Here is a 27,194-nt window from a genome sequence, read left to right as displayed (position 1 = left end):
GGCTTTGCACCCACCTCCCCACGGCGCCCCCTGCCGCCCGCCTGGCACAGAGTTGGCACCGGCAGAGGAGCGGCAGCCTGCAGGCCTCGCTCTCTGGCCCGGAGCGGGGAGGGGCCGCTGCAGCCTCCTCCCCCTGACGCGTCTCCCTCCCTCCTCTCCAGCTGCCTGGTGCACCCTGGGCCGCGACTGAGCCCCTGCCGCCCTGCTCCCTCTGATGAAGGACGTGCACTCTTTTCTAGAAACTGTGGTATACGAGCTGTCTTTTCAGTAGAAGAAGGTCTTTTCCCGCTGGTTGAAGTGAAGGCGAACCCCCGCCGTGGCACTCCCCCGCCCCGCTTGTTGACAGAGCAGCATCGAGCTGCTGGGCCTGCTGCAGCCCGAGGGCGGCAGTGAGTGAGGGGGGAGGGGCCCCGCCCCCAGCGCATGGCCACACAGGACCAGCCCCCACGTCCTCGGCCGGGCTCGCCCCTCACCCTTCTCTCCCCTCCTGGTTGCCACTCCTGCTCCTGCGAGGAGCTGGGACCCTGTAGTGCCCCTCAGGCCCGGGCCGAGCCCGCAGGCGGCAGTAGACCCCATGTAGCCAGTGCCCTGCTAGGCAAACAGCCGCCCGGGACAGGCACCAAATAAACTAGCGTTGGGGACGGCTGCGTGTTTGTTTCCCGTTTTCTAGTTGATGACAGCGGGCGACAGCGGGCGAGTGAAGCTGTCAGGATGCTCGGGGCCCCTTATTAGCCCTGAAACCTGAACCAAGTCGCCTCAGCTGTCTTATCTGTCAAGTGGAAGTGATGCCGCTGAGGTATGTATCTTGACAGACAAGTCACGCCTGTTGCGAGGTGCGGGGGGGGTCCCCACGACCACCCTCGGCTCGGTAATTCACTAGAAGGACTCTTAGAACGCAGCCAAGCCATTCTACTCGTGGTTAACGGATTATGGCAGCAAAAGCATACATACAGACTGAACTCAGCACGGCAGAGGGTCCCGGAGGGACCAAGCTTAGGGTGTCCCTTCCCAGTGACACGTGCAGACAGCACCTGGTTCTCCCAGGGCTGCCCTGTGACATTCATTACGCATAGGGAACTGCCAACCAGGGAAGCACCTTCAGAGTTTGCACTGCTGACCTTAGCCTCCAGCCGCTGTGGAGGTCAGGCTGACCCCAAGTGGCCCCAGGTAAACAAAGATACACGTGTCAGGACTTTCCAAGGTCCTAGAGGTTCATCACCTCCTAAGAGCCGAGCGCAAAAGCCAGACCTCCCTGGACACAGTCGATCCTTGACTGCACACCCTGTTCCAACAAGCCAGAAGACCCGAGACTTCAAGGTGATTCAAGTCCGATGCTGGAAGTTAGTTACCTCTGTAACTTCCTATTTCCCTGGCCGCAGTGCAGGAGAGACAATACACAAAAGTCCCAAGGGACAAGAAGAGAGCCGTGCCTCCCTTTCCCAAAGCAGGGCGCAAAGGAGGGCAGGTAGGGAGGCAGCTGCCGGGGCTGCTGGGGGAGCCGGGGAAGGGGGAGACAGAGAAAGGGCCTGGACCTGGGCCGCGGTGCCCAGTGAAATCATGGGGGCTTGTTGGAAGCGTAAAATGCAGATTCACATCCCAGCTGAACCTACATCCCAGCTGAACATGTCAGCATCCTTGCACTCAGCCTCTGTTTTCTCATCTGTGAAGTGGGGAGAAGACCCCTCCTTTGAAGATTAGGAACTGCCTGGCTCACGAGAAGGCCACTGCAGGAGGTCCTGCTGACAGCGTCACCTCACCCCACCCTGAGCTGCTACCGTTCCAGGCTGTTTTACAAAAAATAATCTCAGGGTGGAGGCTCTTGGAGGCGCAACTGAGGAAGCCCGCCCTCTGGGTCCGTGACCCTCTGCCCCAGCTCTCGCCTCTTGTAGGCTCGGGGCTGACTGCACCCACGGGCACTTAGCGCCTCCTCAGATTCTGAGTGGGTGGAATAGGCTCTGAAGAGAACAAACATCAACCCTAAAGGGATAAGGGCGTCCACTTACTTCACTCCAGTGCGAGGCACTTGGCAGGCGCCGTCGCTGCTTCCTGCGTCATCCTGGGATCCGCAGGTAGGGAACCCGATACCCAAAGGCAAGCAGCTCAGCAGAGGCCACACAGCCACGTGGCACTGCTTCATCCAAACCCAGAGTAGCCCTCAGGGCAGCTGTCTGCCCCCAGTGCTGTGCTCTAACCACCTTGCACACAGCAGAGACAGGTGCAGCGGAACGGCTCCGGATTAATACGGTCAGGTCCCAGTCCGGTTCCCCCAACAGTTAAAGACCGAGAAAGTCCCCGCCCCCGGGTATATACCAGGCCCAAAAGAATTGAGGCGTTTAAGCCAGCACTTGTGCCCGCAGCTTATTCACACGAGCCAGAAGGTAGAACATCACAAATGCCCATCGTGGACGAACGGACAAAGCCAGGTCTATCCATGCAGTGGACCGTGATTCAGCCATAAAAAGGAACCTGACCCCGCGGCCACAACACGGGCGACGCCTACACACCCTATGCTGAGTGAAAGCAGCCGGTCACGGAAGGCCACATTTGCACGATCCCATGCACACGACACGTCTGGAAGAGTTAAATCTATAGAAACGGAAACTAGAGTAGGGGTTGCTGGGGAAGGCGTTTGGGAAGCGATGGAGGAGGTGCTTGTGTGCCAGTGCGGAGGCACCCAACGCCCCTGCAGCGTGCACTTCAAAACCCAAGCCTTCCACGGGAGGCATGTGGCCGCCGTCCTGTGTGCGACACAGGCAACCCCTCAGGTACTGGGCAGCACCTGGGGGCACCTAGAGCCACTGGAAGGGCACCTCCCCAGGACAGTCGGACCCCCTGTAGCCCATGCTGCTCAAGGCAGGAGAACGAGTCCCCTCGCCTGCAGAACGTTACTGGGCCCCATTCACAGCTGTCACTTGAGACAGGAGGGTCTCTGCACTCAAGCACACGTGTCACCACTGACCGGGATCCTGAGACAGGCCAGGCTCTGGGGGTCTATCTAAGCTCATCCCCATGGCTATGCTGGGAGGGAGGGGCTGCCCTCAGTTTCGTTTTAGAGTGGAACAAACAGGATAGGAACCAAGGGCTGGAGGAGGAAGGAAAGGAGGAGGTGCTGACCCAGGTCCCAGGAAGGACACCGAGGCTAAGAATAGCACTCACGGAGGTTTTCCTGGGTCAGCAACCTGAGGACAAGGGCTGTTTAGAGCGGGGACGGAGCCTGGCCAAGGAGACAGCTCCGATGTTCCAGACCCAGAGCCCGTGCTCAGAGCCCGGTGCCGCCACCCTGATCTCAAGCACGCCGCTTGAGCCCCTCTGTCCTCCAGCTGCTATCCCGAACCAGGGGGAGGCGCTCGCGGCTGGAGGAGGTCAGTCCAGGAGATGATCGTACCTGCCTCACGAGCTCAGACATCAGAGGGTGGCATCCCAGCCTGCATTTCTGTGCATCACGTCCTTGCGTGATCATGGCCAATCTGAGGCTCAGTCCTATGAGAGTCCCCTCCACCTGTCAGAGAGATGGAAACAATCGTACCCAGGGGTGACACCTGTCATCCCTGCAAGAGCCCCACCCTCATCTCTGCTTAGCATTAGTGCCAGGCCACCACCTCCCTGACATGCTTTCCGGCTTTGGCATAAGCCCTGTGGTCCTATTTCCCTTTTCCCCTTAGCTGCCAGGAAGCTCAGTGTTCACCTCCTCATACTCTCAACCTAGCTTTTCTGGAAATAAAACTACCATTGCTTGGGTGCCCCCACCAGCTGCTGGCAGAGAGTGTTCACAACCAGTAGTCCAACTCCAAAGCCACTTCATACACTGCCTCTCTTTTTGGCACGACCCTTACCCGCCATGCTTCATTCTTACCCGGGACCCTCCGTGAAGGGTCCTATCACAGCCCAGCCTTCCTGGGCAGCAGCACAGTGCCAAGCACACAGGATGTAGATGATAAGTCTCGGACCATCCAAACCCGCTGCCAGCTCTGGGGTGATACATGCTCCAGGAAGTCAGTTCTGCCGGCACATGTGCCTGTTCTGAGGCCCTTGTCCAGGAGGACGCTGTGGCCACTGTAGGGTGTGGCAGGCCGTGGTGGGGCTGGTCAGAGAGCACTTGGAGAAGGGACCTGTGTCCCCCTCACTGGGTCAGAGTCTCCACCAACAGCCAGGGCACTGGGGGGCAGGAGCCCCATCCCCACCCCCTGGGCCAACTAGTTCCCACCCCCCTTGGCCACTCCTAGGAGCGGACAGAAAATGGACAATGGAATTTAACCCAAAATCAGTCGCAACCCAACTCTGCACCTCACGCGACAGGCGGCCTTGAGTTTCCTAAGCCTCAGTTGCCTCACCTGGAAAATGGGCGAGTTTGAAAACATCACGCTAAGTCAAAGGAACCAGACACAAAAGGCCACGTATTGTATGCGTCCATTCATGTGGAAAGTCCAGAACGGGCAAAGCCCTAGAGACAGAAAGCGGATCCCTGGTTACGGGGAACTGGAGAGAGGGCGGAACAGGGAGTCAAGGCTAACGGGTCCTGGGTTCCTTTGGGGGTGATAAATGTGTACGGGAATCAGATATTGACTCTGTACATCTAATGCGCACCGAATCGTACACTTTAAAAGGGTGGACTACGTGGTACGTGAATTACATCTCAAAAACCAAAATTAATACAGGTGGATAAACTGGAAAAAACCAAACTCCAACACAGTTCTATCACCACCAGCCTCACACACACGTGACACGAGATAACAATCAAGGCCCGGCTGCTGCCTACCTGGAGGGAGGTGTCTGAAGGACGTCAGCCCACGCAGGCTCTGGCACTGCTGGCTCCTGGCAGACGTCCCAGGGCAGAGGAAGAGCGGCCTGGATCCAGCAACATCCATCCAGGGGTTGCCGGGCCCTGGGCAGGGTCAGTGCCGGGGACAGCGACGCGGGAGCCCCTGGCCCCGTCGTCCTCTCCTCCCCGGCCGCGGGCAGATCTCTGCCCCCTCAGCCGCAGCTCCAGGCGTGGTTCCTCACCCCCGGATCGGGGAGGGAATCATGGAGCAGACAGCGCACTTGGCCTCCAGGCTCTTCAGGTCCAGCCAGCGGAAGGGGCGGGGGCTCTCCTCGGGTCCCCCCCCCCACTGGAGCGAGGCCAAGCACAGGCTGTGTGGCCAGCTCTGGGCACGCATCTCCTTGGGCATTCCCCCGTGCCGTGGCACTGCCATCCCCAACGGATGCCGCCCCAAATGCCCTCTGGGCTCTCACCCGCTGTCTTTGATCTCAGCACCCCAAAGCAGGGCTCTCTGGGCCTCAGCACCTGCCTCCCAGTTATGGGTTTAACTTATTTTTCTGGGGGACACAGTTTAAGCCCTAACCTCTGGAAACCGTGAATGTGACCTTATTTGGAAACAGGATATTTGCAGATCCCAATTAAGTAATTAAGATGAAGCCAGACTGAAGTAGGGTGAGGCCTGTAAGAGGGAAATTGAGACAGATACATAGGGAAGACGGCCACACAAGGGAGGCGGCAGAAATTGGACGCATGCAGCCACAAGCCAAGGAGAACCAAGGATGGCCAGCAACCAGCAGAAGCCGGAAGAGGCAGGAGGGACCGATCCCCTAGAGCCTGCAGAGGGAGGGTGCCAGCCCCGCCCACACCTTGATCTCAGACTTCTAGCCTCCAGACTGTGAGAGAATGCACTGCTGTTGCCAGAAGCCCCCAGTCTGTGGTCACTTGCAGGGCAGGCCCAGGACACTAAGAAACTCCTCACCACTGCACCAGAAACCCTGGGAACCAGCAGAAGCCCAAATGAGCAGCCTGGGAAGGCAGAACGTATCCGTTTCTCCAGCATCTTTATGATGAGATAACATCGGTCTCACGGCTGGATGCAGGCAGCCGGACCAGGGCAGCCGTGGAGACCCCATCCCGCTCGGCCGCGGGCCGCCCCTCAGAGCAGCTCCATGACAGCCGCCACCGTGCTCTGCCCGAAGATGAAGGTGCCGACGAGCACGGAGACCACCCCCCAGGCCTCCAGGAAGCACCTGCCAAGTCAACAAACGCGCGTCAGCACGCGCTCTTCTTCCGGAGATTTGCACAGACGAGCCAAACACATGTAGAAAACTTACGACGTGAAGCCTACTAGAGTCACCAATTTGGAAAAAATTCAGGTTACCCTCCTTTACCTGTACGGGTGGGTTTCTGAGACAACGGGAAATAAAGTACCCATGCAATTGAAAAAACAAAAACAACTCTCACCCGATCTGTTGTTTCATAACCTCGTTCCTTCCCAATATTTTATCAAAGACAAAGAAATAGGGGTAGGGAGACACTAGTTTCAAACTCCCTTCTCTTCCGCTTCTTTTCTTTAGGGGGTTGACGCCCCCGAAAGTGAGGAAGGAGAAGAAAGCCCTAGGTCACACAGATGGGAACAGCGGCGGGGGGGCCACGGAGGAGGGGACAGAGGTGGCTGGAACTGGTGGTCACGAGACCACATCCACAGGCTTCATAACGTAACCAGGAGAGACGGTGCAGACAGTGAGGCAAAAGCCACGATAGTAAGATTCCCACGAAATGATAGGGATATTTCTGGCCCGTTAACAAAGGCCACAAGGATCCGTTGTCATGGAAAGACCATGTCCAGTTACGCAGCGTGGCAGAGCGGCAGCTCGGTGCCGTGAACACCCGCCTGCCTGAACGCGGGGAGAGAAGTAAACGTGATGGGGCTGCTGGCTCCTCGGGGCAGCTTTGATGGATCAGGAAGCCCTAAAGCAGCGCTAGGATTAAAAATATCTTTAAAGCCCATCAGTAACAGCTGCTGTGAACTTGGGCTGAGGCACCACACAGAAGTAGCAAGACTTGAAAGGGCGCTACAGGGAAAGAACCATGTAGGAGGCCCCCAGGCAACCGGGGCTGCTGCTAAGCCCAAGGCAGCTTTAGAGATACCCAGAAAAATGCTTCTCAACCCAGAAGGGAGCCCAGCCAGGCCTGCCGCTGTGGGAAGACCAAGCTCGGGCTCCATGGGGCTGGACGAAGGGGAACGAGAGGCTGCAAGTGGGCCCCAAGTTCACGGCTGCTGTGACATAAGAGAATCTGTACTGGGCTGAATGGTGGTCCCCCAAATTCACATCCACCTGGAACCTGTGAACACGACCTCATTTGGAAATAGGGTCTTTGCGGATGTGATGAAGTTGACGATCTGGAGATGAGATCACCATGGACTGGGGGTGGGCCCTAAGCCCAATGACAGGTGTCCTCAGAGGAGAGAAGCAGAGGGAGACTTGAGACACAGACACAAGGGAGAGGCTGTGTGAGGACAGAGGCAGGGATGGGAGTGATGCGGCCACAAGCCAAGGACCACCTGGAGCCACCAGAAGCAGGAAATAGCACAGAACGGAATCCCCCCGAGAGCTTGCAGAGGGCGTGGGCCCTGCTGACACCATGACTTTGGACTTCTGGCCTCCAGAACTGGGAGAAAATACATTTCTGTTGATTTAAGCCACAAGCAGCCCTAGAAAGCTACTAGTGTCCTCTCTAGCCGTCTTGGCCTCAGTTTTCACATCTGTGAAATGGGACCAAGATCTGCACAGACTCCCGGGTCCCTGGCACCGGCTGAGCTCTGGCCCATCACCCGTGCACACACTCTCTTTCTCAGTGGGGTCCAACTGGGCCCCTCGGTGGCAGAGTACATGGTCCAAGTCACACCACAGGCCGACCCAGCGGAGGGTACTCCGCTGAAAAACGGGATGGTCCAAACTGTCTTGTCTAACCAGCAACGTGGAGCAGGGAGGGGGTAAGCGTTGGGCCCCGCGTCCAGTTGGCCAGAGTTGAGCCCCAGCTCTGCCCTGCTCGCCACCTGCCTGTGGGTTGGTTTCTGCCTCCTCGTCTTTGGGATGGAAATATCCCAGCATCGCAGGGAGAGGAAGGGGTAAAGGGGCTGAGCGTGGGGCCCAGCACTGAGGCACCGTCCAACCAGGACCTGCTGTCCTGTTAACAGAACGTGTTGCCCTGGTGCATGGGGGAGCCCACGGCCTCCGGAACTCAGGGACCTGTGGGGCACAGGACCAGCCTGCCGGGGTCTGAGTGCAGGATGGGGAAACACGCACGACTTGGGCCTCAAGACGCCGGGAGGACCCCAAATCACATGAAGCTGCAAGCAGAGGCCACAGCGCTCGGAGCGCAAGGGCGGCCGCGCATGGGCTGAACAGGGCGCGGTGTGCTGGCCTGGGATGTGTGGACAAGGCCCCCCTCCCGGCCTGGCCTGCAGAACCCTCACACGCAGGACCCGGCGGGCGAGCAGCCTTCGCACGCCCCTCCCGCTGAGCCCCGCACACGCTAGAGGCGACACCCTCACGTGCGCACACTTACTTAACTCGGGGTCCGACGGGCTCCACGCTGATGGCACAAATGAGGCACAGACCTGCGGAGGAGACCCGGGGTCGCACCAGCTCTTCGTTATCGAACCCAAAGCAGCCCCGAGCTCGCAAGGGCTCAGCCGACACCCAGCAGTCCCCGGGGACCCGGGAGGCCGCCAGGGCCTTCGCCCGAAGTGGCCCCGCAGGCTCACCCTGCCCCGGAGAGTGGGCATCGAATGGTGGCTAGTGGCGTCACTGTGGGGTCCCCGCTCGACGACCCCTAACACCTTGGCCTCTCCAGCGACAACGACGGCGCACACTCACGTCTCTGACGAGATGCAGTGGGTCAGGGCCAGACTCGGGGCCTCACCCCTGGGACGCCTTTCACAACTACCAGCTGCCTTGGTTATTTTTTTCTTTCTGTCATTTTTTTTTTTTTTCTTTTTTAATCGTGCTGCTGAGATTTGAAGCCAGACAGCTCTGCCTAAAGAGCCTGTGGCTCTCCCCGCCGCCAAGCCTATCCTGGCCCGTCCTTTCCAACACGGGAAACAGCTAGAGCTACAAGGCCCCACTCAGGACATGGACACCCAGCCCGTACTGTGTGTTCAAGACACAGCATCACTGGTCCATCCGCCCTAGACGGTAGTTGGCCGGCGGGGGCAGGAAGCCAAGGGAGGTGGTGAGGCACTCGGACCCCATCACTCGTGTCTGAGAGCGCTTCCCAGGGCCAGGGGCCGCAGGATCTGGGGTTTCTGCCCCTTAAGTGCTTCCCCTTCTCCGGGAGCCCCCAGCCTTGGCCACCCTGGGTCTGCCAGGCCGGGCTAACCGTCAGGCCAATTTGGCTGGAATTTCACATCATCACTCACTAACACTGGGAAGGTTTCCTAGGAATCCGTCCATCATGGAAACTGTGTTTGCCTCCCAGATTGGGGGACAAGGAGGAAGAGGTTTGTGGGGCACCTTTCAACCATAGGAGTTTCATATCATTGAAAATATTAAATGAAATCCTACAGTGAGTGGCAGCAGCGGGAGGGTAGACAAGGCTGTGAGGCTGACTCAGCCCCGCTACATGCTAGCTATTCCACCCAGGAGGCCTCAGGGCCTCCGTCTTCCCATCTGTAGGTTGATAACAGCACGCCCATTGAGATGTTAAATGAGGGAAGGTGTGCGAAGCCCTGGCCCCCCCCCACCCCCCCCCCCCCGGCCCAGTAAACAGGGCTGGGAGCCATCCCTCCTCCGCGGGCTCCCACCCCCCACGCACATGGCCCTCACCTGGGAAGATGAAGATGAAGAAGGAGCTGACGCCACCGATGACGCCGATGATCTCGCTGAGGTCAGGCAGGAACAGGGCCATGGCGAGCGTCACGGTGACCCACAGGACGGTCAGCGACATCCGGACCCACGGCCCCGAGGGCTCGGCCAGGGGCTGGGGCCCACACGCCCAGCAGCAGCCCCTCCTCCAGAAATCCTGCATCACTGACCTGGAGGCCACGCACTATGGGCTCCCACGGGCTCCCGGGGGCGGTAGCCCTGCACTCGCCCACCACTGGGTGCCCTAGAGTGCCCCCCACCACTGCCCCGCACACCGGCGGGGCTCACTCCCTGGGAACCCCCGCCGCACATGGGTAGCCGACAGGGCGGGACCACATTGGGCCGCCAAGCTCCGGGGGCCAGGCTCCAGTCCTGACACCAGCTGGGCGACGCTGGCCAAACCACCTGACTCCCCTGCCCGTCTCCTCCTCTAGGAAACAGAGGTGAAGACAGTCCCCACGCCACGTGGGCTGGCATGGCGCCTGGCACGTGCTAATTTTCGACGGGTGCTGTGCTCTGCACTGAACCATGTCCCACGAGCTGGCCTCACCTCCCCAGGAAGAGCACGATGGGGTAGACAGTCACGATGGACACAGTGAAGAGGACCCGGGCAACGATGATGACCCCATCGTTGCCTGGGTAGGACATCAGGATGTCAGCAGTAACGTCTGTCCCAAAAGTCAGGAAGCCGTACACGCCTATGAAGGGTAAAGGGGGGAACACAGGAGAGCTGATTAGAAAAATGCTGTCCCCCCACCTCAACTCCGACACGCAGACAGCACCCAGATCTACCGCTGCTAAGGTTTCCCCTAGGAGCTGACAGAAAGTTCTAGAATCTCCCAAGGCTTTCCTGTCCTCAGTCTACAGGATCCTGGTCCTTCTGACTCAAACTCCTGCTGGGCAAAACTGTCCCTTGTCCTTCTTCCAAACAGCTCACGGCACCCGTACAAGGCACCCACTCGTGGGCGTGGACTGACTGGAAGCAGTCTGAACAATGCTTTCCGTGCCCTGTCCGCCCCACCCTTAGAGCACCTAGAGAAAGAAGCTGTCAGTGCGCCCATTTTCCTGATGGGGAAAATCAAGACCCAAGGTGTCAACAACTGTCTGGAATAACACAGCTCATTACAGCAGAAGTCAGGTCCCTACCCCACAACCCAGCACTGCCTCTCGGCCTCTGTGTCACCTGCCCGGTCCTGAGACATCCACCGCGGACCAAGAGCTGTGGTTTGCTTTGGTTTTTCTCCAGTCTGCTGGCCCTGGACCATCTGAAGGAGACTCTCAATCACCGGGTCCAACTCAGGGGCCACAGAATGAGAGAGACCTCCCCTGCTAGACAGAAGTCACCCAGCAAGTGTCCAAGGCCCCTGACACATCTGTGGGAGCCCAAGAGCTCCCTGAATCAGAGACTCTGATAGGCTGATGAAAGAAAGGGCTGCTGGGCTGGAGGAAAGCGGCCAGTAGTCAGCCTGAGCCCAGGCCCTGGGCTGTGCACCGGATGTGCCGTGGGACCTCAGGTGGCGCACAGCCCCTCTCTGAGCCACACTTCTGTCACCTTTGAAGACCCTCCTGTGCCAGTGTGTGGATGGTGAAACCCACTGCATCCAAGAGAGTGTCCTGTAAACCACTGCCTGGATATCATGCTCCGACAGCCATCACTGACGCCATCCCACGAGACGGGCAGGCAGGGGCGTGGGGCGTGAAGAGCAGGGGCTCAGGAGACAGACGGGCCAGGGTCTGCATCTCAGCTTTGCCACGTCTAGTTGGGAGACCCTGGACAAGCCATGGCAACCCTCTGAGCCTCAGTGGCCTCCACTATGAATTGTGGACTCTCCTGGGGGTGTTAGGGACAAAAGCAGCACAGGCAGTCAAACCGCTTAGCACTGCACCCAGGACACGGTAGGGTCTCTATACACACTTGTGATTATCCCGGTTTCTCCCACTGCTCCGCACCCAGGTCCCGGGCACCCCGCGCGGGCCTTACCTGTCAGCGAGTAGACAAGGCAGCAGGCCAGCAAGGACAGCACGGAGACGAGGGCCCAGTGCCCGAGGCTCTGGTGGCGCATGCTGCAGTAGATGGACACGGCAGCTTCGTGACACTGCAAGGGAGCAGCAGGGTCAACGGGAGTGGAGCCAGCTGGGCGCTAGAATCACCTGGCGTCATCTAAAAAGTCTCAGTGTCTTGGGACTTCCCCGGTGTCCAGTGGTAAAGAATCCGCCTTCCAATGCAGGGGACATGGGTTCAATCGCCACAACAAAAATCCCAAGCGTCACAACTAAGACCCGACACAGCCAAAAATAAATAAATATTTTTAAAAATACAAAAAAAAAAGTCTCAGTGTCCCCAAACGTGGGTAACAACCCAAATGCCCACCAAGAGCAGAAGGTAGAAGTAAGTCGTCAGATATTCATGGGTAGAATATTACACAGCACTGAAAAGGGGTGAACACAAGTGCACACCTCAACACAGAGAGCCCTGCAGCTGTAACGTGGAGCAAAAGACGCCAGAGAAGAAGAACGTTTCCACGTACGTGAAGTTCAAGTTACAAGCCAAGCAAGCCAGCACGGGGTTCTCAACCGCAGCATTGCTGATGCTTGGAGACTGTCCTGTGCACGGTGGGATGCGGACCACATCCCCGGCCTCGACCCACTAGATGCCAGGAGCCTCCCCCACAGTTGTGACAATCAAAAATGTCTGCAGACATTGCCAAATGTCCCCTAGGGGGCAAAATCACCCTCAGTCGAGAGTTACCGTTTGTGGTGACACAGGGCAGAATAGTGGGGTGGGGTGGTGCTATTGAGGGAACATTCCAGGGGTGCTGACAATGTTCTATATCCCCATCGGGGTGACGGTTTCATGGGAGTACACATACTTAGGATTTATATACTTCCTACATACTGTATCACATGGTCAAATTTTTAAAAATATAAAATACATGTAGCCAATGCCAGCAGCCCACCTGTGATGTGGACCTTATTTATCTGGGGCAGGTCCTGGGCAGCGGTGTTTTATCAGCAGCCCAGGAGACCTGATGAGCAGCCAGGGGTGAGACGTGCTGCTGTATCTGGATGTGCCCTATGGGTTCTGGGATTTTCCCAGGCTCCCGGGGCAGGGCTCCCACCACCACATCCATTTACTCACTTCTGATCAAAGCCAACAGGATGACTGTCCATGCCTGCCCACTCCCCAGGCTCGAGAGCCCTGCTCCCCTCGCCCACCGAGCTCAGCCCACCACGGTCCCTCTTCGCTGCCTCAGGGCCTTTGCCCGTGCTGTGTGCTCTGCCTGCGATGTCTCCTGATCCAGCCAGCTTCTACTCATCCTTTAGGAAAGCCCTCCTCCCCAGCTGGCCGAGTTCTGCTCTCACGCCCCCCATGTGAGCACATCTGGGTTTGCTGGTTCAGCGTCTGTCAGGTATGTGGTGTCAGACACACCTGCCTCCCTCATTCTCGGCCCAGAGCCTGGCCCACAGGTGAAGGGCACTCCGGCGGTTACTCAATCATCCATCCCTTTGCCCCACTTGCAGCCACGAGGCCTCCCTGCACCCAACCCCAGCTCTCCACACTCAGGTCCTTATATCGGTGCCCCTTGTTGTGAGTGTGGGGTACCCATCAACCAGCCTCACACAGTCCCCAACCTCATAGAGTGCCCACTGTGAGGGGCTGGGGCACACCAGCCTCAGGCCTCCCGATTCCAGCCACAGAGGCGGCATCCAGCCTGGGGCAAGCTCACTCACACACACACACACACACACACACACACACACGCCCTCAACCAACAAGCAGTGGAACTCAGGATCAACGTTCCCACCTCCTATACTCCGGAACCCAGACATGGGGGAAAGGATGCTTGGTGGTTGCAGGATGGGGCCCTGCCCTTCTTCCTGTTTCTCCTATGACTCCTGGGTTGTGTTTCTCTTGGTCTTATGCCGGGAAATAAAGCTTCTGAGGGCAGGGCTGCCCTGCTGGGACAGCATCTAGGATGCTAACTGGCCAATAGCAAGCTCACTATTCACTAAGTGATGGGATGCAGGGCAGAGGAGCATGTGGTGGGTAAGAAGTGGAAACGGTCCAAACGGCCACCAGCTGAAGAAAGGAAAAACAAGCTATGGACTCTCCAAACAGTGGAATATCATTCAGCCATGAAAAGGGACGCGGTCCTGACACATGTACCACACGGACGATCCTCAGAAACACCACGGTGAGTGGGACTTCCCTGGTGGCGCAGTGGTTAAGAATCTGCCTGCCAATGCAGGGGACATGGGTTCGAGCCCTGGTCCGGGAAGATCCCACATGCCGCGGAGCAACTAAGACCGTGCGCCACAGCTACTGAGCCTGCGCTCTAGAGCCCGCAAGCTACAACTACTGAGCCTGCACGCCACAACTACTGAAGCCCGCGCGCCTAGAGCCCGTGCTCCGCAACAAGAAAAGCCACCGCAATGAGAAGCCCGCGCACCGCAACGAAGAGAAGCCCCCGCTCGCCGCAAGTAGAGAAAGCCCGCGTCCAGCAACAAAGACCCAACGCGGCCAGAAATACAAATTAAGAACAAAACAAAACACCACGTCGAGTGAAAGAAGCCAGCTACAAAGAACCATATACTGTATGATTCCACTTACCCGAAGTGCCCAGCACAGGCACATCCAGAGAGACAGAAAAATCTGCGGTTGCCAGGGGCCAGGAGGGAAGCAAGAGGGGGATGGGGAGTGACTGGTAATAAGTACAAGTTTCTTTTGAAGGTGATGAAAATGTTGTAAAATTGATGGTGGCGATGGTTGCACAACTCTGTGAACATACTAAAAACCACTGAACTGTACACGTTAGAGGGGTGAGTTGTATGCCACGTTAAGTTGTATCTCAAAGCCGTTTAAAAACACCAAGGGGAAAGAAGACACACAGAGGGCCAACAGGCACATGAAAAGATGCTCAACAACGCTAATTATTAGAGAGATGCAAATCAAAACTACAGCGAGGTACCACCTCGCACAGGTCAGAATGGCCATCATCAAAAAGTCTACAAATAACAAATGCTGCAGAGGGTGTGGAGAAAAGGGAACCCTCCTACACTGCTGGTGGGAATGTAAATTGGTACAGGCACTATGGAGAACAGTATGGAGGTTCCTTTAAAAACTAAGAACAGAACTACCATATGATCCTACAATCCCACTCCTGGGCATATATCTGGAGAAAAACATAATTCGAAAAGATACACGCACCCCAATGTTCATTACAGCACTATTTACAATAGCCAAGACATGGAAGCACCCTAAATGTCCACTGACAGATGAACGGATAAAGAAGATGTGGTACATATATACAATGGAATATTACTCAGCCATAAAAAGGAATGAAGTAATGCCATTTGCAGCAACATGGATGGACCTAGAGATTATCATACTAAATGAAGTAAGACAAATATCATGACATCATTTATATGTGGCATCTAAAAAAAAAAGATACAAATGAACTTATTTCCAAAACAGAAAAAGACTCACAAACATAGAAAACTAACTTATGGTCACCAAAGGGGAAAGGGGGATGGGGGGGGATGAATTAGGACTTTGGAATTAACATATACACACTACGACGGATAAAACAGATAACCAACAAGGACCTCCTGCATAACACAGGGAACTATACTCAATATTTTGTAATAACCTCTAAAGGAAAAAAAATCTGAAAACGAATGTGCATATATATTCAGCTACATATGCCTGAATTGCTGTGCTGTACACCTGAAACTAACACGGTGTTGTACATCAGTCATACTTCAATTAAAAAAACACAAACAAGAGAGAAGTACCGCGTGTGGCCAGAGTGTCTGGGAGCAGAGCCTGCACCCACAACCCGTGCTCCCCCAAGCCCCTCCTTCCGACTCTGCGCAGGCTGGACGGGGTGCCCCGCTAAGTGTGTGGGGAGCAGTGTGTGAATCCGACCTCCCGATGACGCCAGGTGACCGCCCACGCCTTCCCCCGCTCAGCAGCCCCTCCAGCCCAGCGCCACTCCTCACCTGGCTCCCTTCCACCTTCACCTGCGCCTAGTTCCCCAACCCCCAGATCCCTGACTCCCCAAGCTGGATCCTGGCAACCCTATCCCCGGCCTCGGCAACTAGTCCTCTGCCCCACCCCCGCCCTGCAATCCACATCCTTTCCCAACTCCCCCATCTCCGCATCCCGTGTCCCTGGAAACGGCAGCCCAGGCCTCGGTTGCTAGGAGAATGGGATGAGGGAGCCGAGACAAAGGTGAGGGGGGCACCTCCTCACAAGCATCTGGAAAGCACCCCCCTGCCCGGCGCGAGCCTGCTACACCATATGGTGCTCGGGGACCCGAGAGAAGACTGGCTAAACGACATCCAAACGGTTGACAGCAAAATCGTCGCCTTCCATCTTTCAAAATATTGGGTGTGCAGGAAGAAACGTGAGAAGTTCTGTAAGCGGCTTGCTAAGCCCCAGAAACGCTACAGCGACTCATTTATAAAAAAGAGCAACGGAAATGTTTCAGGACTTTTCTTTTCCCCAAAAAGTGGTTCTCAAAGAAAACATAAGCTGACAAACACAAAGTGGAGCTGGTTGGTGAGCACAGCAAGAAGCCGCTCAGGCTACGAAGCTGAGACACTGTCAACCCCGAGCCACTTTCCCTCGAGAACTGGATTTCACTGGGGGCGGTTTTGTTGTTGTCGTGGTGGGGAGGTGGTTGTTTTTAGGAGAGAGGCAAATCTTTCCTAAAATAAACAATGGAGCAAGGGAGTCAGCTGCCGCCTGCTAGGAGACTGCGAGACCCCAGGAAAGCCCAGAAGGCGGGGAGCGAAGCCCAACGCCAGCCCCGCCCCTCCAGCCCCGCCCCGCCCCTTGCAGCTCTCCAGCCTGGGACCCCCGCCCCCTCCGGGGCTCTCCAGCTGAAGCGCCCTCCCCTTCTAGCTGGCCACCTCCCACACATTGCTCAAGACTCCTCCCAGGCATCTGCGCCTGGAAAAGGGCATCTCTGAATCTGCCCCACCCAGCGCTGCGGCGGAAGCCCCTCCACTGGATTCCACGCACGGAATTCCTTACTCCATGCCATTCTATCAAACTCTATATATTCTGCCCAGTACCGCCAGCTCCCCACGCACCTTCCCGCCCTCCTAGCCGGCAAGCCTCCAGGCCTGCGCGGCAGAAGCCACCTGCACGAAGGCGTTCTACGTAAAAAGGCCGCTCCAGGTCCCCAGGCGTGGCGACTCGGCCGTGAGGACTTCGCAAAGGAGGGGACAGGTCCCGGGCCCACACACTGGACCCCAGACCCAACAAACAAAGGTGCTGCTGCTGGCTGTCGGCGGGGCCGGTTCCCAGAGCCCAGATGCCGGCCACGTGCACCGTCTGCCAAAGACAGCCCATCTCACCCTAGCACAAGTCCTCGAGCTTCTCCCGACAGGGAGGCCACACTCTCCTGAGGGAGCAGGCGGTCCCCAGAGCCTGCAAATGCCACCCTCTGCAACACGGACGCCAAGGTTACCTGAAATCCGAAGCAGATGGTGGGAAAGACACTAAATACGGAGGCCCAGGAGGAAGGACTGTAAAGAGATGAAAACGGGTGCTTGTTACAAAAAGTTAAACTCAAGACAACCTTCAACTTGAAAATGAGTTTTCAACACCACCAGCAAGATGTAACTAAGCGTGACTGTAAGACAGGTTTTAAAAACCATGTCCACTGCCGGGTTTGGGGGGTTGGAAAAGCCTGCATGTTAAATGCTGCACTTTCTAAGTACATCTGTGCTGACATATGGTAACTTGACATTCTCCCTGCAGGCACAACTTGGGCAGGGCGTGGCTGGGAGGAACTCCCAGCCTCCCTTGGAGGCTGCCTGTGCCCAATAAGCTTAGGGGCTGGGGTGGTTGGGGGCACAGGCAGCCTCCATCCAACAGACCCCACAGGGCAAGGATGCTTTGACCTCTGTCCAAGCTACCCAAGGGAACTGAGGTGTGCATGGGGCAGAATCTTCAGGTCAAGCCCTCTCAGTGGTCCCCACATGGTGGCCCTCCAGCTTCCTTTAATAAGCAGCTCTACGTACCAGCCTCCGGCACCTTTAGGGACACATAGTGGAGGAAGCATATACAGCACCCGCTATAGAATCGGGGTTTCCTGGTTGTGGTAGAAGAGTGGGCCCCAAAGAGATCCATGTCCTAACCCTGGGAACCTTACACGACACAAGATGACCCTGGAGGATCTCGGCCCAACGTAGCCCAAGGATCCTTGCAGTCAGAGAACCTTCCCCAGCTATGGTCAGAGGGAGCTGTGACCAGAGAAGCAGGGTCAGAGAGATGGAACCTTGCTGGCTTTGAAGATGGAGGAAGGGGCCCCGAGCCAAGGAATGTGGGCGCTTCTAGGAGCTGGAAACGGATTCCAATCTAGAGCTTCCAAAAGGAACACAGCCCTGCTGACATCTTGATTTCAGCCCAGTGAGACCTATTCTGGACTTCTGATATCAGAACTGTAAGAGAATAAATTTGTGTAGTTTTAAGTCATCAAGTTTGGCAGGAACGTGTCACAGCAGCCACGGGGCAAGTCACACGGTGGTATCTCCCTTCTGTGCTGCGCTCCGGCCGCCTCTTAACTCTGGGTGCAGATCACGGAGCCTCCCCGGCAAGCCCTGCCTTCCTGGACTTTCCTCAACAGCACTGTCAGCCGATGGCCAGCTTCTTAGCACCCACGCTCCCACGGCTCCATCTGCCTGCCCGCGTCCTCTGGGCCTCACGTGCTGTCCTCTCCTGTTCCCGTGGGTGAGACTGCCCGAGCTCCAGCCTTGGAGGCTGCATTTCCAGAGAGCAGGACCCTCCCCTCCGCAGACTCAAGGCCACAGATGAGCAGTGGATCTGGCCCTCTTCTGATCGGGTTTCCTCCACTGCTGGGTCATGCCGTCGCTGTGCCGTGGGCCACACGGGACGTGGCCTCTGTGCCCCAGTACTTTCCGCTCCGCCCCTCTTCAGAAGAGCTCTTTCCCGGCTTTTCCCTTCCCCCTCTCCTGAACCCAATCCACCTGGGCCTTCAACCCCGCCTCCTGCCCTGATGAAACTCAGCCACATCGAGCGGCCTCCGTGGCCAAATCAGGCGCCAGGGCTCAGCCCCATGTGACCCAGAAGCGGCAGCTGGTGGCGATCACCCCAACCTTCTTGAAATTCTGCTGACTTCTGAGACCCAGATTCTATTATCCTCTGTCCTGGGTTGTACAGTGTCCCCCTAGATCTATAGCCACTGGGAACCTCAGAATGAAATCTTATTTGGAAAAAGGGTCTTTGTAGATGTAATTGGTTAAATGAAGATGAGGTCATACTGAAGTAGGCTGGGAGCTAACCCAACAACTGGTGTCCTTATAGGAAGAGGAAACACACAGGGCAGAGGCCGTGTGACCATGGGGGCCGAGTCTGGAGCGAAGCATGTGCAGACCAAGGAAGGCCAAAGAGTGCCGGCAACACCGACGCTGGGAGGGGCAGGAAGGACCCTCCCCTGGAGCCTCCAGAGGGAGCGCAGCCTTGCCCACACCTTGATTTTGGACTTTAGCTTCCAGAACCAGGGGAGAAGTCGCTGCTGCTTTCAGCCACCCGGTTTGTGCTCATGTGTTACTACGAGCAGCCCCAAGAAGCCAACACGTGCTGCTAACTTGCCATCCCTCTCGCTGATCCCCCAGGGCCTGGCGGAGGGCCACCAGCTCAGTTCTCACCTGGGCTCCTGGCCTTACTTCCACGCCATCTATGGGTTGATGTTCCTCTCTCCAGCCCAGGCCTCTCTGGACTCCAGGCGCACAGTCTGACCAGCTCCCTGACGTCTTTATTTAGTGTCTCACAGCCGTCTCCAACCTTACACATCCCCACCCGACCCCTCCCCGTCCCATCCAGCCCATGAAACGGCATCGCCAAAGCTCAGAGTCACCCGGACTCTCTTCTCTCTCTCTCACTCCACTTCCAACCTACCCTCCAGGAGGGTCCACACGGTTTGCGGGACCCAGTGCAAAATGAAAGTGCCGGCCCCTGTTCAACAGCGGTTAAGCATTTCAGGATGGCGCCAGCAGGGCGTTAAACCAAGCACAGGGCCCTTCTCAGCCCAGGACCCTGGGGGACGTCACAGGTCACAGGCTCATGGAGCTGGCCTGCCACCAGCCGATTCGATTTCAAGCCCCTGCTGTGATCAAAACCCTGCAGCGGCTTCCGTGCAAAACTGAAGTCCTCACCACAGCTCTGCATCCCTACAGGATACCCACCCCCTAGGCCCACTCCCACTCTTGGCCTCGCTCAGGCTCGTCGGGCCTCACTGGCCTCTGCCCCTGCACCTGCATCTTGCTGGCTGGTTCTGCAGCCCCTAAGCTGTGGGGAACGCGTCTGCAACAGCCTAGGAGCCCCAGGCTGGTGGGGTGTCCAGTGCTTCCGTGTCCCTTAGCCTGTCCCCTGTCCTCACTAGTGATAGCACTGTCGTTCTGAAGAAGGAAAGGAGCTTTTTTTTGGCCGCACCGTATGGCACGTGGGATCTTAGTTCCCCGACCAGGGCTTGAACCCGCGCTCCCTGCAGTGGAAGCACAGTCCTAACCACTGGACCGCCAGGGAAGTCCCAGGAAAGGAGGCTTTGCTGAATTCTACGGCATCAGAGACTTGAAGGATTTCACGGGACAAGCCAGGGCTCTGTGCAAACCATGGGCAGGGTCAGGGGGAGAAGCGGCCCTCACAGCAGCCCCGGGAAGCCATCGCCCAAGACTCACCTCGATGCCAGGTGGGGCTCACGAGCGAGGTCTTGGGGCCCGAGGTAGTACTGTGCCACGATGACCAGGGCCAGGTAGCAGGCGGCCAGGGTGCCTAGGATGCTAACACACGGACGGAGCGCAGCGTTAGGGGGCCTCTATGGTGAGGTAGGGGCTGGGGAGCCACACGGAGCGGGGTCTCAATGCCAGCTCTGCCCACACAGGCAAGGTGTCAGGCCAGTGTCTGGACTCCATTTCCTTATCTGCACAATGGGGACAGCGGGAAGAGCATTCCAGGCGAGCAGGGCAGGGCCACGCTCAGGCCCAGCGAGGTCAGACCTGCGAGCCTGTGATCGCTACGGGCGCCCCCGTCTCTCCAACAGCCACTGGGATTCAGTATCTAAGTCAGGACACTGCCCACTGGGCCACAGCACAGGGGGAAGGAGGACCCTGACTCAGCTGGTGAGGGCTGGGGGTGCCCGGGGGCCAAGGGGGTCCTGCCCACTCTTTCTCTGCTCCATTTCATTACACGACAGGGGAAGGTGGGTGGCACACTTGTGTGAAGACTTTTGCCAGGCTTAATTTTTCCAAAAGTACGCGGAGAGCCTAAGACGGTAAAATGGGAAAAAGTGTGTGTATGTGTGTGTGTGTGTGTGTGTGTGTGTGTCCGTGCCAGCATATGTGCGTGTGTGTGCAGAAAAAGTCTACAATCATTAGGTAACAAAATGTCAGCTGCAGGTCCTGTCATTACGGGTAAATTTCTTTTTTGTTTATCTGTATTTTCTATCAGGCACATGTATGACTTGTGTAATTAAACATTTTTCCCCCTTCTGCAAATGGGAAGACCCGTGCTAGCAGCTCCCCTATCCCAGGCGGACAGGAACCACCCACCAAGCGTCCGCCGAGGTGGGGACCCAGCCCCAGCCATCGTCCTGCCAGGAAGGGGCTGCAGCCTGTACCTTGTGTATTTCTGGAAGCCGATCTCACGTGGGGCAGACAGGGGCAGGATGGCCAGCATGGAGAGCAGCGTCAGGGTGAAGCGCTGGTCGGTGTACCAGGGCTGCGTGGCTGGCGGGGCGCCGGGCAGCAGCAGGTCGCACACTAGGGGGAGGGAGGGAAGGAGATGCAGCGAGCCCCGCGTGGCCTCCCCCAGCTGAAGAGCCGCGGCCACGGGCTTCCCAGCTCTGAGTCCTCGGGTGGGTTCGCCGTGGGCACTGAGTCATCCCCGTGAGTTTAAAGGGGTGGGATGACAAGCATGATGGGGACCTTGTCACGTGCCACCAGGACGGAGGGAACACGCTGTAGGCATTCATTCAACAGACCTTCACCGAGTTCCTTCCGCCTGGCAGGCGCTGCTCTAAGTGCTGGAATCGGCAGCAAACAACACAACGGTCTGCCCTTGGGGCACCCAGGCCCTCCTGTTTGTGAAAAATTACTCAAGGGCTCAAAGGGTGTGTGCGGTGAAGTCGGGGCCTGGAATACATTTCCCCCAAACAGCAGCCCCGGGCAACCCCGTTATCAGAGAGAGGAGAATTAGGGCCGGGCTGAGCTGGGCTTCCGCAAGAGATAGGCTGCGGGCCCTCGGGGGTATTTGGCAGGGGGCGGGGCTGGAGGGTCCTCAACGGCTGCGGCTGCGCTCACACAGGGTGCCTGGTGGGGATGCCTGGGCTCCGCGGGGCCCCCCCTGCAGACCGTCCAGCAGGCTGGTCCATGACAGCTGGGGGGTCCCGAGCCCAAGGCGGAAGGTGCCGTCCTATTAAAGGCCAGGCCTAGAACTGGCAGTGTCCCATCTGCCCTCCTCCACCAGGCCGAGCCGTCACGGAGCCCGCTCTGATTCGGGGGAGGGGACACAGACCCCATCAAACTCTCAAGAGAAGGAACACCTAAGAGTCTGGACCCGTTTTGATTCCACCACAGTAAGACGGAGAATTTGGAGTTATCAGATAGAGGAGGCTAGACAGATGGGGGAGAGGGGAGACAGCGAGATGGCTCGAGGCCGGAAGCACGCAGATAGAGGTGCCCACTCGGGGGGCTGGCACTGCTGTAACATAACCCTTCCGGTTCTCACGTGCTCCGTAAAGCACGCGATGAAAAGAGATCAACGGCCTGACCACAATGGCTTGCTTCTACTGGAGTGACGCAACGGGACAGCTCCACATGGAGCTCAGGGTACAGAGACCTCCCCTGAGGGAGGCAAGGCAGGCTTTCCTGGCCAGAGAGGCCAAGGGAATGCGCGTACCCAAAGGTGCACAGAGATCCCACGTGGCCTGGGACGGGGGGCAAGCCCTTCTTAGCCATCTGGACTCCTGAAGCCAGGAAGGCACCCCCTCTGCCATCTGGGCTGCCCAGCTCCTTCCTGAGCCCTCACTTTCCAGGCCATACCTTGGTGTCCTCGGCACCATCGTTTACAGTCTCTTGTACCCGATGAACGTAATGACTCCATCAAAAAGCCCAACGTCCAATTAGCCTTCAGCCCAAGTAACCTGGACTTGCCTTCAGAAAGACATATCCCTAAATATCTAACCAGAAACACGCAGACGATGCTCTCCTCCCACCAGTCAATCCACCCAGAGCTGGGGTGGCATGCCTCCAATCAATACTCTCTCCAGGTGGTCCACTAACTGAGCCCAGAACCTTCTCAACGCAGCAGCCGCTCAGAATCCTCCTAAACACGGCAGCACCTCCTCCTTCCGCAAATGGCAGCCCCTCAGAACCTTCGTAGCACAGTACCCCTCGGATCCCAGGGACACGACAGCCCGAGATTGTTCTAAACATGGCCGCCCCTCAGAACCCTCCTCAGCATGCCAGCTGCTAAGATTCTTCCCAACATAGTGGCCCATATTTTCTCAACACTGAGGCCCTCAAAAGCCGCCTCACATGACACCCCCTCGGAATCCTTCTCAACAGGGAAGCCCTCAAAATCAGTTTCAACGTGGCCGCCCCTAAGATTCCTCTCAACACTGAGGGCCTCAGATCCTCAACACAGCAGCCCCCGAAATTATTCTCAACAGGGCACCCCCTCAAAATCATTTTCAACATGGCAGCCCCTCAGAATCCTCTTCCACACGACAGCCACTAATTTCTTCTCAACACTGAGGCCCTCAGAAGCCTCAACAGGAAGAAGCCTTCTCACGTGGCAGCCCATTGAACCCTTCTCAAGACACAGCCCCTCACATTCCTTCCCAACACGGAAGCCCCTCAGAACCTTTCTGGACACTGCAGGCCCTCAGAATCCTTCTCGACACAGCAGCCCTTGAGAATCCTCCAAAGGATGGCAGCCCCTAGGGTTCCTCTCAACACGGAGGCCCTCAGAATCCTTCCCAACACGACAGCCCCTCACAATCATTCTAAACATGGCAGCAGCTCAGAATCTTCTCAACACAGCAGGCCCTCAGAATTGTCCTCAGCAGGATAGCCACTCAGAATCCCTACCAACACCACAGCCGCTCAGTATCCTTCCCAACAAGGCAGCCCCTCAGAATCCTCCTCAACACAGCAGCCCCTCAGAATCCTTCCCAACACTGCAGCTGCTAAGATTCTTCCCACTGTGGGAGCCACTAGAATCTTTCTCACACGGCATCACCTCAGAATCCTTCGCAACACAGCAGCCCCTGAGAACCCTCCAAATCACGGCAGCCCCTAAGATTCTTCTCAGCACGGAGGCCCTCAAAATCCTTCCCAACACGGCAGCCCCTAAGATTCTTCTAAAGAAGGCAGCCCCTAGAATCCTTCTCTCATGGCAGCCCATCAGAATCCGTCCCAATACAACAGGCCCTCAGATCCTTCCCAAGAAGTCAGGCCCTCAGAATCCTTCTCAACACTGTAGCCGCTAAGATTCTTCCCAACAGGGCAGCCCCTAGTATCCTCCTCAAAAAAGCAGCTCCTAAGATTCTCCTCAACACGGCAGCCCCTAGAATCCTTCTCACAAAGCAGCCCATCAAAATCCTTCCCATCATGGCAGCCCCTCAGATCCTTGCCAATAAGTCAGGCCCTCAGAATCCTTCTCAACACGGCAGGACCTCAGAATTCATCTCAGCAGAGCAGCACCACCAGCTGACCAGAATTGAAATCCGACATGACCTCTACTTGCCACTGTCAGGCAGGGCATTTCAGTGCCCATTTAAAGTTGGTTCAGATCTACCAACTTTCATTTTTGTGGAGGATAAGAGTGCTTCCCACAACATGGGAGCCTTTAATTTCCATATCCCTGCATCAGGGACCTTTTTTCACGGTTCAAGAGACAGAACAAACAGCAAAATGACAGACCGAGATGCAACCATCAGTCATTATTACATTCCAAGTAAAAGTCTAAATATGCCAATTAAAACCCGAGACTGTCAAGATGATAAGAAAGCAAGACCCGACCATATGCTGTCTACAAGAAGTGCATTTTAAAATTCCAAGGTTCAGAGTGAAAGAGTGGGAAAGGAAATTCTGTGCAAACACTAATCTTAAGGATGCTGGAGAGGCTATAGTCACAGGTATATTCACAAAGCATTACAGAGACAAAAAGTGAAATTTCATAATAAAAAGGCAATTCACTGTGTGTGCTTATTCATAAGAGAGCTTCAAAAACCATGAGCAAAAAATTCATAGAATTAAAGGGAAAAGTAGACAGATCTGCAATCATAATTGGAGACTTTAACACTCTCTCTCTCATAACCTGACAGAATAACTAGACTCCCCCACTGCCCCAAAAATCTGCAAGGCCATGGAAGATCTGATCAAAGCTCTGGATCACCCTGACCTAATGGAGAGTTCTAGAACACTGTACCAAAGAACCAGAGAATATACACCCTTTAAGAGCTCACCAAGAGAGACCACATGCTGAGCCAGAGAGTAAGTCTCACATGGCAAAATTATACAGATGTGTTCTCTGACCATGGTGCATTTAAGGCAGAAACCAAAAAGGTGACATGCACAGAAAGACAGACAAGATGAAAAGGCAGAGGGCTATGTACCAGATGAAGGAACAAGATAAAACCCCAGAAAAACAACTAAATGAAGTGGAGATAGAAAACCTCCCAGAAAACGAATTCAGAATAATGATAGTGAAGATGATCCAGGACCTCGGAAAAAGAATGGAGGCAAAGATCGAGAAGATGCAAGAAGTGTTTAACAAAGACCTAGAAGAATTAAAGGACAAACAAACAGAGGTGAACAATACGATAACTGAAATGAAAACTACACTAGAAGGAATCAGTAGCAGAATAACTGAAGCAGAAGAATGGATAAGTGACCTGGAAGACAGAATGGTGGAATTCACTGCTGTGGAACAGAATAAAGAAAAAAGAATGAAAAGAAATGAAGACAGCCTAAGAGACCTCTGGGACAACAGTCAATACAACAACATTCAACACAACAACATTCACATTATAGGGGTCCCAGAAGGAGAAGAGAGAGAGAAAGGACCTGAGAAGATATTTGAAGAGATTATAGTCGAAAACTTCCGTAACATGGGAAAGGAAATAGCCACCAAGTCCAGGAAGTGCAGAGAGTCCCATACAGGATAAACCCCAGGAGAAACACGCCGAGACACACAGTAATCAAACTGGCAAAAATTAAAGACAAATTGCTGAAAGCAGCAAGGGAAGAACGACAAGTAACATAAAAGGGAACTCCCATAAGGTAAAGATAACATACAAGGGAACTCCCATAAGGTAAACAGCTGATTTCTCAGCAGAAACTCTACGAGCCGGAAGGGAGTGGCATGATATATTTAAAGTGATGAAAGGGAAGAAACTACAACCAGGATTACTCTACCCAGGAAGGATCTCATTCAGATTTGATGATGACATCAAAAGCTTTACAGACAAGCAAAAGCTAAGAGAATTCAGCTCCACCAAACCAGCTCTACAACAAATGCTAAAGGAACTTCTCTAAGTGGGAAACACAAGAGCAGAAAAAGACCTACAAAAACAAACCCAAAACAATTAAGAAAATTGTCATAGGTACATATTGATAATTACCTTAAAAGTGAATGGATTAAATGCTCCAACCAAAAGACACAAGGCTTGCTGAATGGATACAAAAACAAGACTCATATATGCTGCCTACAAGAGACCCACTTTAGACCTAGGGACACATTCAGACTGAAAGTAAGGGGATGGAAAAAGATATTCCATGCAAATAGAAACCAAAAGAGTAGCAATACTCATATCAGATAAAATAGACTTTAAAATAGAGAATGTTACAAGAGACAAGGAAGGACACTACATAATGATCAAGGGATCAATCCAAGAAGAAGATATAACAATTGTAAATATATATGCACCCAACATAGGAGCACCTCAATACATAAGGCAACTGCTAACAGCTATAAAAGAGGAAATCGACGGTAACACAATAATAGTGGGGGACTTTAACACCTCACTTACACCAATGGACAGATCATCCAAAATGAAAATAAATAAGGAAACACAAGCTTTAAATGACACAATAGACCAGATAGATTTAACTGATATTTATAGGACATTCCATCCCAAAACAGCAGATTACACTTTCTTCTCAAGTGCTCATGGAATATTCTACAGGATAGATCACATCTTGGGGCACAAATAAAGGCTCAGTAAATTAAAAAAAACTGAAATCATATCCAGCAACTTTTCTGACCACAATGCTCTGAGATTAGATATCAATTACAAGGGGAAGAAATGTAAAAAAACACAAACGCATGGAGGCTAAACAATATGTTACTAAATAACCAAGAGATCACTGAAGAAATCAAAGAGGAAATCAAAAAATACCGAGAGACAAATGATACTGAAAACACGACGATCCAAAACCTATGGAATGCAGCAAAAGCAGTTCTAAGAAGGAAGTTTATAGCTATACAAGCCTACCTCAAGAAACAAGAAACATCTAATATAAAC

General features: G+C 55.2%; 2 protein-coding genes across 9 annotated transcripts in view; one reads left to right on the top strand and one right to left on the bottom strand.

Annotated features, from left to right (window-relative positions):
- Positions 1–1,309, top strand: part of NECAB2 (N-terminal EF-hand calcium binding protein 2) — a 38,742-nt gene extending 37,433 nt beyond the window's left edge. For 3 of the 5 annotated variants that reach the window (XM_033406399.2, XM_004280096.4, XM_033406402.2), the window contains one exon: positions 162–342. In XM_033406399.2, the coding sequence (XP_033262290.1) occupies positions 162–190 (29 nt within the window). In that variant the 3' untranslated portion in view covers positions 191–342. Of the gene's footprint in view, positions 1–161 lie in introns of all 5 variants that reach the window. The other 2 variants (XM_033406398.2, XM_049704077.1) reach the window with 2 other exon arrangements.
- A 1,351-nt stretch (positions 1,310–2,660) lies between these two features.
- SLC38A8 (solute carrier family 38 member 8) overlaps positions 2,661–27,194 on the bottom strand; it is a 38,245-nt gene continuing 13,711 nt past the window's right edge. For 2 of the 4 annotated variants that reach the window (XM_004280095.3, XM_033406403.2), the window contains exons 5-15: positions 21,282–21,423; positions 20,344–20,445; positions 17,112–17,169; positions 11,612–11,726; positions 10,181–10,328; positions 9,592–9,800; positions 8,333–8,384; positions 4,757–6,009; positions 4,332–4,441; positions 3,386–3,499; positions 2,661–2,738 (exon numbers count right to left, since the gene is read on the bottom strand). In XM_004280095.3, coding sequence (XP_004280143.1) covers positions 5,916–6,009; positions 8,333–8,384; positions 9,592–9,800; positions 10,181–10,328; positions 11,612–11,726; positions 17,112–17,169; positions 20,344–20,445; positions 21,282–21,423 — 920 coding nt within the window. In that variant the 3' untranslated portion in view covers positions 2,661–2,738; positions 3,386–3,499; positions 4,332–4,441; positions 4,757–5,915. The remainder of the gene's footprint in view (positions 2,739–3,385; positions 3,500–4,331; positions 4,442–4,756; positions 6,010–8,332; positions 8,385–9,591; positions 9,801–10,180; positions 10,329–11,611; positions 11,727–17,111; positions 17,170–20,343; positions 20,446–21,281; positions 21,424–27,194) is intronic. The other 2 variants (XM_049704069.1, XM_049704070.1) reach the window with 2 other exon arrangements.

Source organism: Orcinus orca, chromosome 20 (assembly GCF_937001465.1).
Source record: "Orcinus orca chromosome 20, mOrcOrc1.1, whole genome shotgun sequence".
NCBI classification, from domain to species: domain Eukaryota; kingdom Metazoa; phylum Chordata; class Mammalia; order Artiodactyla; family Delphinidae; genus Orcinus; species Orcinus orca.
This window is presented reverse-complemented; position numbering and strand designations above follow the sequence as displayed.